The sequence below is a fragment of the Cyrtonyx montezumae genome, unplaced genomic scaffold (genome assembly GCF_038088225.1).
Source record: "Cyrtonyx montezumae isolate F1298 unplaced genomic scaffold, pur_monq_1.0 scaffold_3, whole genome shotgun sequence".
Classification (NCBI taxonomy): domain Eukaryota; kingdom Metazoa; phylum Chordata; class Aves; order Galliformes; family Odontophoridae; genus Cyrtonyx; species Cyrtonyx montezumae.
In genome coordinates, this window is record NW_027072034.1 from 101,884,000 (window position 1) to 101,901,251 (window position 17,252).

The following is a 17,252-nucleotide window of genomic DNA, read 5'->3' on the forward strand; positions in this document are numbered from 1 at the left end:
AAAATAAGAGTGTAGAATGCAACACTATAACGTGTATGGTACGTGCACCCTTCATCATCATAGGCAAATATTTAAGAGGTTAATTCAACACAGCACAGTGCTCTATTCAGACAGGTGAATCCTTTAGAAACAGGGAAATGAGTAGTTCATGGCATGAAAACTGTGCAGTACTGCACCAAATCATGCAATATTGTACCACATCACTCGCACTTGAAAAGTCTGCAATTAAATACTATAACTTTTTCTAAAATAATATGTGAAGTTCTAGGGTTAGACTTAGACTAAGGAGTTGCAAGTTGAAAAAGAAGATAACAGTGCTAAACAGAAACAAAACAAAACAGGCTATGAATGATGATTTTAAACTATTGTCTAATGTAAATTACCCATCCCGCAAAGTTACCTTAGTTACAAACATCCACCTTGTAGTTCAAAGAGCTACAATAGTTTCTTGCTCTTAACAGTGTCACAGTGTGTCTACCCACTTCACAAAATAACATCTCTGCCTGGAAGAGCAGCAGATGGCCCCACAGTCAGACACCAGCAGCACTTCAAAGCGCAGAATAATTGTAGGAAATTTTTAAATAAATATTTTCTTTACATCCCTTCTTATTCCACCATTAAATGATCAGTTTTATTTATTTACTTATTTATTTTAAACACACGCTGCTGTTTCAAACACATCACTCCAATAGAGAAAACATAAATAAAGCCAAACTAGCATTCACCTTTTAACATACCAAGTTTTCCCAATTGTTTGGCTCAACAGTCTGAAACATGATAGGCTTATGTTGAACTTCAACCTATGCTGCTGCTGCGGCTTTCCTCTTTTTAATTACATGAAATACTTTATCATTATTGTGAGAAGCATTAAACTTCTAGAATGAAAGTACTGTGTAAATCATAACTACCATTACGTATTATGCCTGGGGTTTTCTACAGAAATAGAATATTTTGACTTTTAATTCTTCAAATTGTTCTGGAAAACTAAAACTAAACTAAAATTTACCAAATAGGAAGAAAATAAGAATTTTAGAAAGGAAATCAGAAACCATTCAACATTAACAGAATATAATTATGCCCTCTCCAGATGAAGAAGTTGTGGTAATACAGGTACTTTATTGCAGGAAAAATAAAACTGTTGTCTCCCAGTTTTTCATATACTGCTGAAGTAGGTAACCCCAATAGCAAAATGTATTTATCCTCTTAAGTAGGGGGCTAGAGCAAAACTTGTGTTACTTCCTACATATATTAGAATGTGACACAGGGTGCAAGCTTATCATCAGTTAGTCTGATCAAACTGCAGAGTGATTGACCATAGCAGTTTCCTTTCATGAATTTTATACACAACTGTACGGAAAGAAGAAAGAAGTGTTACTTACCTGCACAGTAACTGCATTCTTTGAGATGCATTACCTACCCAAACGTCCCTGTGACCCTCACTCAGCTCTGCTCCTGAGCCTCGTATGTGTGAGATTCAATGGCAGAGAGGGAATTAAACAAGGACAGGGAGATATCTCTGCCTTTATGCTCACTGGTGACACCACAGTGAAAATGAAAAACCCAGTCAACGCTGTGGGAGTGCCAGGAGTTCAGGCACAAAATATTTTTTTTCCACAAACACTATGATCCTGTAGCTGATTCGTATGCAAAACCCATTCCAATACATGTCTGCTGTTAAGACTGAAAGGAAAAGGAGGTGTGACTGACACACATTTCTGAGCTTTTTATTTCACTTCAGGAAGGAAGTGGTAGGATGTCCAAGTGATGCATGTTAAAAGGATGTATCAGTTTAATCTTTCCTGCATTCATGTAATATGTTATCTGCCATGAAGCTTTGTGAAAATGCATGAAATAGGATGCAAGTTTTCATCAAGGCATTTAAGATCAATTAAACCTGAGGTATCCTGGCAAACTTCTTTGAAACTGCATCTCTACAGCTTAATTTTACTGTTTGAATTGAAATTTAGATGGATTTCTCTGGTTAACTCTTGGGAAAGATTAGTTAATAGTTGAGAGGGCAATTAACTGCTTTTTTTGTCTGTTAAAATGATTCTTAGAACTAGGAACGCACACCTACGTAGGGAAAGATCATTTTCATATAACCCCGTAATTAATGTAATTTAGCATATTTTGCCCTTAGTACTTGCATAAATGAGAAAGGAAGAACACAGTACTGCAGTGTTGGTTGCACTAATGCACTGCTAAGCCCAGGAGGAAAGATGCTATGACAAAACCATAAATGTATGCTTGAGAAGAGAGCAACTGGTGGATATAAATCAAATAGTTAGTGATTATTATTATTTTTTTTTTTGCTGTTCTTTCCTCTGAAAAATACTTGTAAAAAACTGAAGGCCTTTTTAAGGAAGTCCTGAAGCTTTAAGTGAATATACAATAATGTGGTATCGAAAGGTGGAATTGATGTCTCATTTTATTTCAGAAGCAAAAAATCACAATTTTTTAAATCTCAAGTGAGCACCGTGAAACTCCTTCATTTTATTCCACATTTTGCTACTCACAGAAGTCTCTGAACAAGAAAATTACGGAAGATTGTCACTCATAAATGGAGAAATTTCTCTTTCACTGACGAGTCTATTTTGACTTATTGGGTTTTCAAAGAGAGATATATATTGGGTAAATGCTAAAGGACAGTAAACTATGATGCATAACTCAAAAGAGTACTTGGGGCCCTTGTGCAACTTCTTGTGCTGGAGATGCCCACAGTGAATTGTTTCTTTCTCTCTGTTCATTACTGTTTCTAGCAGCTGGCAACCCTGCCTGTGGCAGGGGGTTAGAACTTTATGATCCTTAAGGTCTGTTTTAACCCAAGCCATTCTATGATTCAATGTGATTCGCTGAAGAAGATGGCAGTAAAAGAGAAAAAAAACCCACAACAATAGCTGTCTTGGAGAGAGAAATAAAAAAAGACTGTAAATTCCTAAAGAGGGAAATACCTGTAGGGTAGTCTATAACTTGGTTCCAAAATGTACATGAAAGTAGATCCATAACTGATGATTCTGAAAACAAAGTAGCAGAGACAAACTCCTGTGTAATAGCTGATACTATATACATTGATGGGCATGAGCAAATAGTGGAGTTGACAGAAAGGTCACTACCAGTGTTAAAGTTACTATAATCAGTGCTGCATACAGCTACCTTGTTACTCTCAAATGGTGAAAGAACTGAAGTTCAGAGTTTGCTTGTGAGGGTGAAACATCTGTCTAGGCAAAAGTTGGCTAAGTTGAAATAATAAATTTATATGAAGTCTCTGTCACTCACAAAGTGAGACAAAAAAGGGCTTCTTCCTAAGTCCAGAAACAGCAAATGTAATTACCACAAGTTCCTGAATGAAAGGAACAGTCTGAGAGCTGAAAAGAATTGCCAAGTAGGACATCCTCAACTAATGTTTCCATATCTTTGGCAAGCTCAAAGACTGAGATACATGATGACAACTCATTAGGACAGCATATGTCAACATCTGGAAAACTGCGTCTGCCAAATAAGACACATGAATTGGAATTCTACCCTGACAAGTTGCATAAATGAAGAAAAATAACTTCAGGAGACAATAGGAGAAAAATTGCATTAGAAGAATTTCATTGCATTAGGGATTGAGAGGGAAGTGAGATGAAGCTAGACACAGCATTGCTTTGAAAATATGAGGGACTGCAGACGGGGTTAAACACATTTGCTAGAGAATGCCATAACAAAAAATGAGAAGATGCGTACATCCAGAATATATGTGCACTTGTGGATCATTAGTTGCAGAAAAAAGCAACAAAAATATTTCCAGTAGAAAGAGAACTGTTTAAAGAAATATTGTCAGTCGACACAAGATAAATGTAATTGAATTAGTATATTAAAATTAACACACACACATCAAAAAACAACAACAACAACAACAAAAAACCCAACACAGAAAAAAGAAAGCACAACAACGCCAACAGTTTATGAGAAATAACCAGTGAATTTCTGTTTTGAAGCAGAAAGATACTAGAAAAATGGAGTGGTGTTTGGAACAGCATAGTCCTGTACGTATAGGTGAGTTATAAATGATGCTGCTCACAAAAATATCTGCTCTTGTACATGAGATGATTGTACAATGTAAATGTTACATATGCAGTGACTTGAGAAAATCATAAAATATACTCAAGGAGAGAAGTTACTAATATGCACAGTAATGAAAATTAAAAGCCACATAGCTTTTCCACCCTGCACAAGTCCTCATGGCTTTCTACCTCATGGCTATTAAAGAAGCCTTCCTGGCTACTAAGGAGTAAAGAAAAAAAAAACAACATCCGGATAGTAAAATACATCTATAAGATATCATGACAACTTTATGATGAGAAATTAGTTGAGTGTCAAGATTACTTATACAGAAGCTGACTGAAGTGTTAAGCATCTGCAAAAAAAAAAAACATGTTCTTCTCTCCATGCAAAGAAAATAAATATGGTACTAATTAATCTGTCAGATGTTATGTGAACTCACCTCTGTTCTCAAACACGTAGGTCACAAAGAAGCAGTAAAGCAAACAGAGGTGACAGTGCTATACAACGGCAACAGAACTAGAAGGCAGATATAAGTGAAAGTAATAATTTAGAAGTATATAAAGATGTAAACAGTATTCTGCATGTCGTACGTGTATAACAGTAAGGGCAAAACATGCATACATTTTTCCCTAAAACACATTTACAAGGAAGAAAAAAAAATCATGAAAAGACACAAAATATATCAGCAGTTAAAGGCACAGCATAAGAGATATCACCTAGATGCATACACATTACTATTAATAGATCCACCTTAAGTGAAGGGGAAGTAAAAGATGAGAAAAAAAATCTTAGTGAAGAGAAACAATTTGATATTGTCTGTTTCTTGAACACAAAGAAGGCTCCCCACAAAACTCTTGTATACTACTATTATTGCTTGAAATACTGTCTAGGAATGTTTCTGAGCATTATACAATGTGTCTCCAAAATGTGTGAACAGTGCCAGCCATTCAGTTTTTTTTCTTCCAAGATTGTTTTATAAACTACCACTCATAGCTGTGTTTTTTTCAAAAAACATTTCCAAAACATACAGCATTAGCAGCAATCTGAAATACACAGAGCTTGCAGGTAACAGTAGGAAAGGATCCTAATCAATACCAATTGAATACAGCGTCCATCATAAAGCTCTGTATTTCCAATACAAAGTACAAACTGAAGTGGAATTGTACTGCAGTACAGATTACTTATACATTGCTTGAAGGAGGATGGAGAGGAAGGAGAACAGGACCAACATTTAAGGACAGTAGGACACAGAGAGACATTTTCCTAAGAGGAAATGGTAGAACAGAATAAATAGATGAGAAACTGCCACCTTCTCTTCCTGATAGCTACCATGATTTTTGATACTTCTTTCCTCTTATTCCAAGCTAGGCATGCCAAACGCAGCAATCAGATAGGTATGCTCATTTTGTATATGCACTTTCCATTAGTAACAACTGGGACAGACCTTGCCAACATTAATAAACAGGTTTACTGTTAAGCAGCTTGTGTAGCAAAGCAATAGATTTCTCGTTATATTTTAATTTTTCCTTGAGAGGTTAATCAGGGAAACACTACTGTAAAAAGATTTCTTCTTCATATGCAAATCAAGACTAAGACTCAAGACATGTAAATTCATATGGGATTACAACAAAAAACAGCGACAGTTTAAACTAACTGCACTGTTAATAAGCTTGAAACCATGAGTTACTCCCTTGATATAACTCTATTCCATTAAACACTCCTTTGCAACATTAGTGCTGCCAACATTATTGTACTAATACATCAGGGCAGCTGTAAGACCTACCTCTCTTTAGTTCGTGAATCAAAAAACCCCAACCCTCTCATATACCTTAACCTGATAATTGTTTATTACATAGCCAGTGTTTTGTGTAATTAGTAATTCAATAACCACGAAGAATACTGTCCAAAATGACTATGAGTATCCTCAATAAATTGACAACTCAGAAATGTTGCCTTATTTAAAGAAAATATTACATTTGCCATGTTTGACCAGGAGCATTGCCTCCATATAAAACAATACCTAGTAACACAGCACACAGATCTTAAGACACAGGCACTTACAGTGCAAAAACTGTTAACAGATTAAGAGTATCCAGCAATTCTTCAAAAGGAGGAAGGGAAAAGAACATGACTGGCATAGAAAGCTGTACATTAGAATTGCATGAATCTGTGTTGGTACACTGAATTCCAATAACTTGTATTCTCTCAAAATGTGTCTTTGGAAAATCATCTGACCTCAAAAGTAGCAAGACTTAGAATTCAGGCTTCAGCAACAAAAGATACAGATATGAATACATGACCTGTAACCAAAGCCTCAATGCAAGCTAATATTTACACATCACAGTAAGAGTAGTAGCACTGTTACATATGAATATGAAGAGTATGTAAACTTTAGCTGAGGAAAATTCAACAGAGAAAGTGCTAATTAAAGGCAGAATAGGCTTGTTTCTACAGGAAAAGAACAGCAGCTTAAGGATAATTTGGATACCTTGCTAAGCAAGATTAAGGAATAATACTGAATCAGAATGAAGTGAATTAGGTTGATTATTATATGAGATCAGTCACATGAAAATTTTTAAAGCAAATGTTGAAGCATTTGTTGCCACAAGTATATGCCATAAAGAAAAAAAATCTGCGTGTATTACTATTATTTCAAAATAAATCATGAACACTGTCTTCAGGTCTACAGCATCACCTCATCTTCTTTCTTATTTTGTTGGTCAAAACAAGAAAAAAGGCAGAATAGCAACTTTACTACACAATGAAACTATGAAATGAGCTGTGGTAACTGAACATTTTTATTCCTGGGGAGACATGAGTTAGAAACAATTTTCCTCACAGCAAGTAAAAACAAGAAAAGCTTAAGGGAGAAAGAAAAAAACAGAAGACAGAAAAATGCGAATTTATTGCCATTTCTCAGGCTCATGAAATAAAACACTAAAGTGAAAAGAGAGCTGTTTTTCCCCTTGAATGTATTCCTATTGTTTTGCTTAAATCTGGCCCTCAAATGTTTTCTGCTCTCAAGAGAGACCTCCTCATAGGAACCACACCATGCTGTCAACAGTTACATTAATCTCTCTGACAGTTTTTAGGAAAGGAGTCTGAACTCAGATACTAATCTCGGAAAAAAAAAAAAAAATCCTTGCAAAAAACATCAAGTGGTTAAGTTTGCTGGCACACACTCAGCAGCCCAGTCTTCACAGTCCTTAGCTTCTGGCATATCATAAGGGGTACCAACAATGCTCTTTGCCAGACAGGCAACAGAGTACAAAAAGCAGGTTTCTTCTTCCACTGACACCTAATGTTGCTGTAGTAACAACTGGGTGAAAGTGTGTCTGGAGAATAATACTCCCGATGGATCAAAGGGAAATTGAGAATGTAGGGAGTCTTCTTTCCTCTATGAAGAATTCTCAAGCTTTGTAATAGCTTTCTCTCACTACAAATCTCAATTCAGAAAAAAGGAAATATCAGGATAACTGGGAGGCTGCTTAATTCCAGTTGTATGCACTGACTTTCAGGAAATTTTTCCAGCTGGATGTTCAAAATTGCAGAGCATTTTTTACATTATATAACAAGACAGAGTAACATAGTTCATCTTTTTAAAAGAGGGGAAGGCAGTGTGTTAAGTCTAGCTTGAACCTAATACATGCATGGTAAACTACACAGTAAAGTGAAAACAAACAGAGCACATTGCTAAACGTCTGACCAGGGAGACAATGATCCATTCTAAATATTGAGTCTGTTCTCATGCTTAGTTTCTCTGAATGTTATGGTAACAAGCACTCTATAAGGATTGCTCTCATCTGGTCAAATACAGAAGGCAATTTCTTAACAATTCCTTGACGGTATAAACTTCTATTACATAGAAACTGCAGATTCAATCTCTAAAGAACTGCCAAATCAAATTAAAGAAGAGGACTGTATATTTATTCTGGTGCTCAAAATTGTCTATTAGACTTCAGTGGGAAGAAAAGCATACATCTCCCTCCTTTAACACACCCAAACAATTTGTACTGCAAGAAACATATTTCTGAGACAAATAATTTTCTGTTCAAAAGTGCATTATTTGTTGTTGCTTCAACATGCAATGCCGCACACAGAAGCAACAATGAAATTGCTTAGACCTTGTAAGTACATATCAGAAAAAACAACTTCACTAAAACTTGAGATAGGGCTGTCACCACAATGTATCTCCGCTCACAATGGAAGAAAATTAAACCATCAAAAACTCAGAAATCTCAGAAAATTGAGAAAATAAAAACTTTTTAATGGCCACCAGTGCTACTGTATTCTCTGCCTGTGTGCAGTTATTTGGAAAAATAGTTATCAGACTTGGGTATGGAAAATGCAGAAAATTGCTATTAGAAGCAGACCCAGGTAAATACTCCTAAGGCTTACTGAACATGACAGCTTGTTTTGATGAACCTCCTTTTAGTAAATGGAGAACCTGCTGTTTTGCAAAGTCCATTGGACCCATATGTGGAAGGATAAGAGATGACTAATATTCCTAACAACAAACTTCATACGGACAGATGCTGCAGGACTTGACTTCATTCCTTCTTGATTCTTAAGAAGTTTTTACTATCTTCACCTCTTTACCCTCCTACAATCTGTTAGCAAGCCTTCATGATCTTCCTTGAAATAAATTCCATTTCATTAATTCAGTAAAGAAAATGAAGGAACTTTCTCTTTCAGCTAGAAGGTCATTTCTGCATGCACTACTGTCTTGTTGAGATAGAAATTCAGGCATGCCTAATTATGAATTTTTAACACCTGAAAGTAGGCTAAAATTCAAAGTAATTCCCAAATAGAAACTTCAGCATAAGTCACAAAAACCTAGCTACAAGGTCGTCATTTTTGGAACTCCTCCCAGACATCCAGGAAAGTCAGGAAAAGCCCTCTTGACAGGGAGAGTTACGACATGATAAGAACAAGAACTAGTTTTTCTCCAGGCACCCGCCACAGTTAAATGTTTGCTGTATCTACAGTAACTGCACACACTGTGCTGAAAATTACAACCCTCCAAAAATGCATAGAATGTACTGTTTGTGGAACACTATTTTCTGTACTGAGGGCGGCTCCGAAAGTAATGCCTCCAATTTTATTATACTGGGTCACAAAATAAGAGGCAGATGTTGGTGGTATGGCAGTAGAGGTTGAACTTTCCCACCAATCCTCCATTACATTTTGTTGCCACACGACAGATGGCAGCAAAGGGGCAGTCTGGCAGAATGGTGTCTGACACGGAAATGCGTATGAAGAAAAAGTGTAACAGAAAAACTGGCACCCACTGATATTCACTGTTGCTTGCTGAACTTTTATGGAGACCAAACATTAGATCTGACCACAGTGAAAGTCGGACTGTGTGTGGGCAGCTGTACCAGCTGTGACATGATGGGTCACCTCTGCTGGTGCAGATGTTTATGAGCGCAGCATGCAAGCTCTTGTTCATCACTGGCAAAAATGCATAGTTAACACCGGTGACTGTGTTAAAAAATATTTTTTTGTAGCTGAGAATTTACGCAATCAGATTGTGATATTGTGCACTTTGTATCTTTCATAGTTACCTTGGAAATAAATAGGAGGCATTGCTTTCGGAGAGATTTACATATTGTAAAAGATGATGGAACTGAAAATCACTACTAGAATGTTACATCATTAACATTATCATGACATCATAAATCATGATGCAAATTGAAGTTACTACTGCATATGCACATTCTGCTTTCCAGTGCATAGCCAGCTGTCACAGAATGTCTCAGACAAAGGGAAGGGCTGGAGGGTCAGTAAATCCCATAACTAGTTTCTGGGTACTACTGCATAGTTTAAATCTAAAAGGAGGCATAATTTGCATACATTCATTCCATTAATCTTTTTACAAGGAATGACTTTCCTTTAAATCCAGTATTTGCACATAACCTCTGTGCTTTTATTAAGAAAAGTTCTGTGTAATACCGGAAGACAGACACAGAAAAACACGATTCACATGATGTGTGAATTAAAATTCTGTTTTTACTTAATTACTGAAATCTCATAACAGTGTTAAGTTTCTTCCCTTTTGGTAAACTGTGGAACAACCCAGTGATTCATAAGAAAAGTTATTCCCTCAAAAATACTAGTTAATTTCTCAAAAACTGAATTGCAAAGGGAATCCACATTCCATGCTTCCTGTCCTGGAGTTCTGTCTTAAAGGATAGAAATAAGAAAACCTAGAATGGAATATACCATTTAATAAAATCAGAGACACTTGAATTGGTGACAATGGCATCTAGTCAGATCCAGGAATGAAAAACACTTTCAAGGCTTGGTAGCACCAAGAATTATCCAGCAATAGGAAGGCTCTAATTCCTTCTTATTGTAGTATTTGAGAAGGGAGATGAAGGCAAAGAGAAAGAACAGTTTGATCTGAATACTTCTCAAATAGAGATCTGAACTCAGTGAGAAAATACATCTGATATGTTGTGTTTTTAGTAATAAAAGCTGCAGATGCAAGATGGCATAAAAAACGGATTCTTCCATGCTGAAATTCAATATCTGACAGCTTTGTGGGCGTTAATATGTTGAGCTGTGTTATCCAAGAGATAAAAAAAAGTACATTCCAGCAGCTGGCAGGGTAGGCTGGAATCTGATATGTCACTGGTCATTATAGAAGAGAAATTGCCCTGGAACTTAGCACTTGAAATTCATTTATCCCCCAAAAAACATGTAACACCATTTTACACAGCATAACTAATTTGCCTCAAAGCTGACAATGCCTAGTAAGTTAGGGAGGAAATCTTGACCCTCAAGTTTAGAGTTCTTTAAACCTGTTTCTTAAGGGGCTCTCTATATGCTGTACAAAACTAAGTACACAAATTAATTAGGGCAGTATGTTCTCTCTTTACTAACTGATGAAAGAAGGTAGCCTAACTTCCTCAACATAGCATGATATAACCATCAACAGATCAGACTAAAACACTTCAGCTACCTTACCCTCAAAATCTAATCACAGCAGGATGAAATTCTCTAGTAATTTAGGATGCAAATCGTTGAGCTTTACTTGTGTTTTCAGATCTTTGAATGTTGATACTGACTTTGTGTAGATACTATGGTGCTTCCTTGTAAACAGTTTTTGATACAGGAAGAATAGGTTCATAGGTTCATAAGGTTGGAAAGGACCTACAAGATCATCTAGTCCAACCATCCTCCTATCACTATCCCTACCCAACTACTAAATCAAATCCTTTAGCACCTCATCTAAACGCTTCTTGAACAGCGCTAGGGATGGTGCCTCAACCACCTCCCTAGGCAGGCCATTCCAGTGCCTGACCACTCTTTCAGAAAAAAAATGTTTCCTCAGGTCTAATCTAAATCTTCCCCGGCGCAACTTGTGGCCATTCCCTCTCGTCCTGTCATTATTTATCAGGGAGAAGAGGCCCACCCCCTCCTCACCACAACCCCCCTTCAGGAAGTGGTAGAGTGCAATAAGGTCTCCTCTGAGCCTCCTCTTCTCCAGACTAAACAATCCCAGCTCCCTCAGCCGCTCCTCATAAGACTTGTGCTCCAGACCCCTCACCAGTTTTGTTGCCCTTCTCTGAACACGCTCCAGGGCCTCAATGCCCTTCTTGTAGTGAGGGGCCCAAAACTGAACACAGTACTCGAGGTGTGGCCGCACCAGAGCTGAGTACAGGGGGATGATCACCTCCCTGCTCCTGCTGGCTACACTATTTCTAATACAGGCCAGGATGCTGTTGGCCTTCTTGGCCACTTGGGCACACTGCCGGCTCATGTTGAGCCGAGCATCAACCAACACCCCCAGGTCCTTTTCCTCTCTACATTCTTCAAGCCATTCTGCCCCAAGCCTATAGCATTGCATGGGGTTATTGTGGCCAAAGTGCAGGACCCGGCACTTGGTCTAATTGAACCTCATCCCATTGAGCTCAGCCCAGCTGTTCAGCCTATCCAAATCCCTCTGAAGGGCCTCCCTACCCTCAGGCAGTTTGACACATCCTCCCAACTTGGTGTCATCTGCAAACTTACTGAGGGTACACTCAATTCCCTCATCTAGGTCATCAATAAAGATATTAAATAAGATGGGCCCCAAAACTGACCCTTGGGGGACACCACTCGTAACAGGACGCCAGCTGGACTTAACTCCATTAACCACTACGCTCTGGGCACGGCCCTCCAGCCAGTTCTCCACCCAGAGAAGAGTGAACCTGTCCACACCACGGGCTGCCAGTTTCCTCAGGAGAATACTGTGGGAGACCGTGTCAAAGGCCTTGCTGAAGTCCAGGTAGACTACATCAACAGCCTTTCCCTCATCTACCTGAATTCAGAAGGTTTATTTGATAAGAAGGTATTTTGTTACTTATCCATTTCATCTAGCTTGAATTTGATCCCAGTAAAGTTATAATTGAACAAAATGGTTCCCTGCCCCCCATAACATACAAATTTGTTTAAATAGAAATTCAGTTCTTCCTACTATAAGGATATTGAATACTTACTAGATATGGGTGCTATATAATCACAAGGAAATAAACAACATATACTTGTCTGCTCACAATTAATGGATTAAAAATGATACTTGGATGTGAAAAAAATATATTAAATGTAACTTGTATTATAGATTCTTATTAAAGTATTCAAATACATTTTACACAACTTCTTTATGCACAGTTTTTCAGCAGCAATTTGCTGGACAGTTGCTACAATATAGGAATAGTATTAGACAACTCCGTGCCACAAAATATTCTGATAATTCAGCCTGAAAACTCTGGAAGAATCCGGAAGGAAAAGGCAAAAAATATATGTACTAACCCATTCACATTGCTTGAAATTTCAGTAAGCATTACCTTTCGAGGACAAGACAGCAAATCATTTCCTTTTCACAATAGCCAAGTTTTTTTTCTTTGAAGAAAAAAATTTCTACTGCAGTCCAAGAGCCTCTTTTTCATACTGTTTATAGACCAGACACTCGTTAACCTCTTGGATCTCTAGAGAGTTGAGATTTAAGGGAACTCAGGAGGAAAAGACAAATTTGGAAACCCATTTATCCAGCTCACTAGAATTGAGACATTATGGTTTTCATTCTTCCCCCACTCCCCAAAATACCAAATTTCCATCATCAGAGCTTTCTGAATAAACGAACATTTTGTTACTGGACTCAGGAAGAAAGAAACCACATGCCTGCTAGGGACAGAGAGAGGAGGAGTGGAATATGTGCTTGGGAGCGTGTTTATTTGACTGGATTGCAGACGGTCAACCAAAGAACATGCAGATCATATATTTTTAAGCATTTCATAATGTCATACTATTAATTCCAGCCAAAACCACCAAGACCAAAATTATCTGAAATTGGTGCTTCTGTGTCCTGACCCCAAAGCCAACAATAGTTGCATAAAAAAAAAAAATCTATGTTCCTCTCAAGTTTAATATTTTTTTAATTGATTAGAAGGCAGTGCCCTTTAGAGCCTTTACAGAAGACAGGTCGCCATAGCTAACAAACTAAAATGTGGTCCTGAGTAAATTTTACTTTCAGGAAACCAAATGTTGAAATCCTTGAGAGAGGGAGGCTATAAGCAGAGGGCTCTTCTAAGGGAAGGAGTTTTTATTGAACCTGTCACTTGTCATTAAACACTCCATATTTTACCATAACTTGATATTTTCATTAGAGCATACAGACCTTTTTCATCCGTGAATGAAAGCATTCCCTTCAGCCTTGTGTTGAATATGAGGAAAGACTCTTTAAAATTGAGCCCACCCAAATGGGACAGTTAAGATTCACAAAAGCAGAGAATAAACCAGGGAAAGTCAAGTAATATTAACACTGTGATAACTTACACATTTTATGTTAAGTATACTACTTTAGTCTTGAGTTCTTACATGCATCTGTTAGCATCTATATTTATCTCAGAAATACTTGCATATGATTATAGAGAAAGCAGCAGAACTACTGAACACATGACAAAATAACACTAGAGGAAATGAGAAAAACATCAAATAACTTGGCTTCCTCAAAAGAAACAATTGTAATTGCTTCTAGTTCCTAGATTTAAGCTTTTTATTGTGATGTTTAAATTAAAAAAGGAAATAATGTAAAATTATGCTAAGTATGCTATTCCTAGCTCTATATCTATGATATCTCTGTCACTAAAACACTTTATAAGTAAAGAATTCAATAGAACATTGTGAGGACAACTGTACATTCTTAAGCAAGTCTGATACAAACCAGCATCATTCTTTAACCTGCCAATTTCTGCGCAAAAGCTGTCACACCAAGCTATAAAATCTCTTTGGAATATCAGAAACTTATAGTAAAATTTAACTAATTTTAACAGGAATCACAGTTACCAATAACCAGATTATCAGCGTCCATGCATTGCTATGTGTAGCTGTACAAACACATTATATAACTTACTGTTTCTATAAAATAAAGGAGTAATTTTAGTATGCTAATAGGAGCTGAGGTGGAACAAATATCAGACTTTTTTCAGTGCATTCTATTTGTATAATGGAAAGAAAAACATAGTGAAAGAATAATGTCAAGGAAAAAAGCCAATAGGGTAAGCCATGCTTTAGAAGAAAAAAAACACAAACACGTGATAGTATCATTTGATAAGTACAACACGCAAATAGTTGAACAACAAATGTCAAGTACTACTTACCTTTCCAAACTTAAAATACAGATTTATACAAATTGCAGATTAAAAATCTAACCATATATTAGATTTTTTTAGGAATTTTAAAAGACAGTTCACTAATACAAGGAAGATTGTGTTATTTGAACTTAAGCTGCCACATAACAAGAGCCTTGTGCACTGCCATAGCATTACAGCCACAAAACCCATTAGCAGATGTAAAAAACCCACATTCTCATCTTTTATAAAAATCTGTAGTTATGAAATCATTTTCATACACTTGGAACTTAACTATTTCAATGCAGTGCACATGCAGGACTTGAACTGAGGGGAAAACCACAAAATGGTGCATCTGAGAGCATTCCACATGGACACATGTTTCTGCGGTTCCTTCAAAAGTTCTTAAAGAGTTGAAACCATCCCACTGGAATGCCACAGAACAGAGTCAAGAAGTATCTGTTTAAATTAAGAGGGGATTTGTCTTTGCTTGTGAGCTATTAGGATTTATTCTATGTCTTTATTGTAGTTTTAGGAGCAAACACAGCTGGTACCAAGAACCAGGATTTAACCAAGGATAACAAAGAAAGCACCTTTGAGAAAGCTTGTCCTAAAGATTTAAAAAAGAATTTTAAAAGGTCTCAAGGGTAGATTTTGATTCCTATGTTTATTTTCACCCACCAAAATGAAACTTGCTGTTGTAAATTTAAGAAATCATAGGGAAAATATTTATTATCTTCTCTCTTGGCATCATGCAGCCTTCATTCTATTTCATGGCAATGGTTTAAAATTTCTACAACAGCACTTGAAAACTGAACTGCCTGATAAACCATTTACAGCTCTTATCAACCCACAGCAGACTGAAAAGTATTTCAGTTGGTTTCATACCAGTGATTTCATATGCCTAGACAGATTTGAGATAACCAGAATTTGGTGTGGCAGCAGCATGTTATGATTTCCAAAATAAAGCAAACTTTCTAGTAAGCATACTGAGAGTTCATGAGGTAGAGTAGGTTACTGTCAAGTAAGGCAGAGTAAACACAGAAAACAAGACCCTTCAGTAGCCCCACAAAAATTTTGGCTTACTATAAAAATACTTACTTGTTTATCTTTCATTTGCTGAAGAAAAGGAACAATATAAGGTAAAAGCAGCTAGGAAAACACAAAACAGCTAAAGAAAAAGCTGTTAGAAGACAAGTGATGGAAGAAATGCCACATCACTCTGAATGTCGAAACGATCAAATTATTTCAATGATGTTCTTCATAACTGAACTGACAGTAAAAGCCCTTTTTTTCTGAAGCCCTGAAGAAAACAGAAAGTCTGCTTTCTTTGAAGAGCTCTAAGGCAGATGTCACCTTTTAAATAATCAGTAATACATTTTGCGTGTAATGGCTATGAAAACAGATCAGTAGGTACAGCAGAAGGTGATGTAGCTGGCTGGCTGATTGACCATATTGCCTTCATTCAAGTCTTACGTTACCTGAAGCTGTTGGGAGCTGTCATTAAGATTATCTTCTCGTCTCCTGGCCTCCTCCAGCATCTGTGCACTCTTCTTCTTCTCCACTTGCTCTTTGTGCTTCAGATTTGCTACTTTCTTATTTTGATCTTTGACTTGCCTGTAAGAGAGAAGAGCATTCAGAATGCAGTCCAGCTTCTGGTCAGGCCTAGTGCTTGTGAGCTGGACTAGTGAGAAGTGGTGCCCTCAAGTGCAGTCACTTTGCACATGGCAAAACTAATTTATTTTCAAGCATTATCACCAAATGTTATGTCAGTCTAATGAACACAATTTTACTCATTACTATTAGCTTAAATGTGGATATTTCTGAAACAAAAACCTTAACTATTTAGTATAAATTACTAATCAAGACAGGACACATTTGTCCTCATGACTGAAGTACGTAGTACAAAGAAACCTTTTCTCTGTTCATGCAGACATGTATATATAAGAAATGCACACACTAAAATAGTTCATTTTGCTTTGAGTACCATTACATCTAATATAAGGATAACAGAAGAATTGAAAAGAAAACTACTGCAGCATGACTTGAACATAGAAGAATAACTAATATCTAGGCAATCTGTTTCCAGAACTAAAACTATTTATTTTCAAACTCAAGTTCTACCTGTTTACTAGATATTTTAAGCAATTTCCTATCCTTTCTTTTCACAGAAAAAAAACAAGACAAAGCAAGCAAGAACAAACTATTTCAGAAAGCATGCATAATTTCCTTTTCACTTGCATCTATGAATTATTTTTGATGATCCTGGCAACTACCACTGCTTGCAGACAGGGTTTGGCCTTTTTGGGCATTAAGACACATGGAGTATTGAATCTAATTACAGACCCTTTAATCTCAGCCTCCTGACCACAGAGAACTTAGGTCTAAACTTTCAGTCCAATCAAAACAAAACAGGCTAGCTTTGCTTCCTCAGCCCTTTTCTCCATAATTATATCTGGAGTTTGGATTTTGGAATAAAAGATGAATTCTTTGGTTGCAAGATTTCCCCAAAACATCATGCAACTAGTAGAGACAGCTCTTTAATTTACTGTTTAGAAAGCAGAATGATATACTAGCTTCCTATCTGGT

General features: G+C 36.9%; 1 protein-coding gene across 3 annotated transcripts in view; it reads right to left on the reverse strand.

Moving 5' to 3' along the window:
* The window catches only part of ERC1 (ELKS/RAB6-interacting/CAST family member 1), a 288,678-nt gene that overhangs the window by 116,578 nt on the left and 154,848 nt on the right, over positions 1 to 17,252 (reverse strand). For all 3 annotated transcript variants that reach the window (XM_065742565.1, XM_065742566.1, XM_065742567.1), the window contains exon 13: positions 16,145 to 16,280. In XM_065742565.1, coding sequence (XP_065598637.1) covers positions 16,145 to 16,280 — 136 coding nt within the window. The remainder of the gene's footprint in view (positions 1 to 16,144; positions 16,281 to 17,252) is intronic.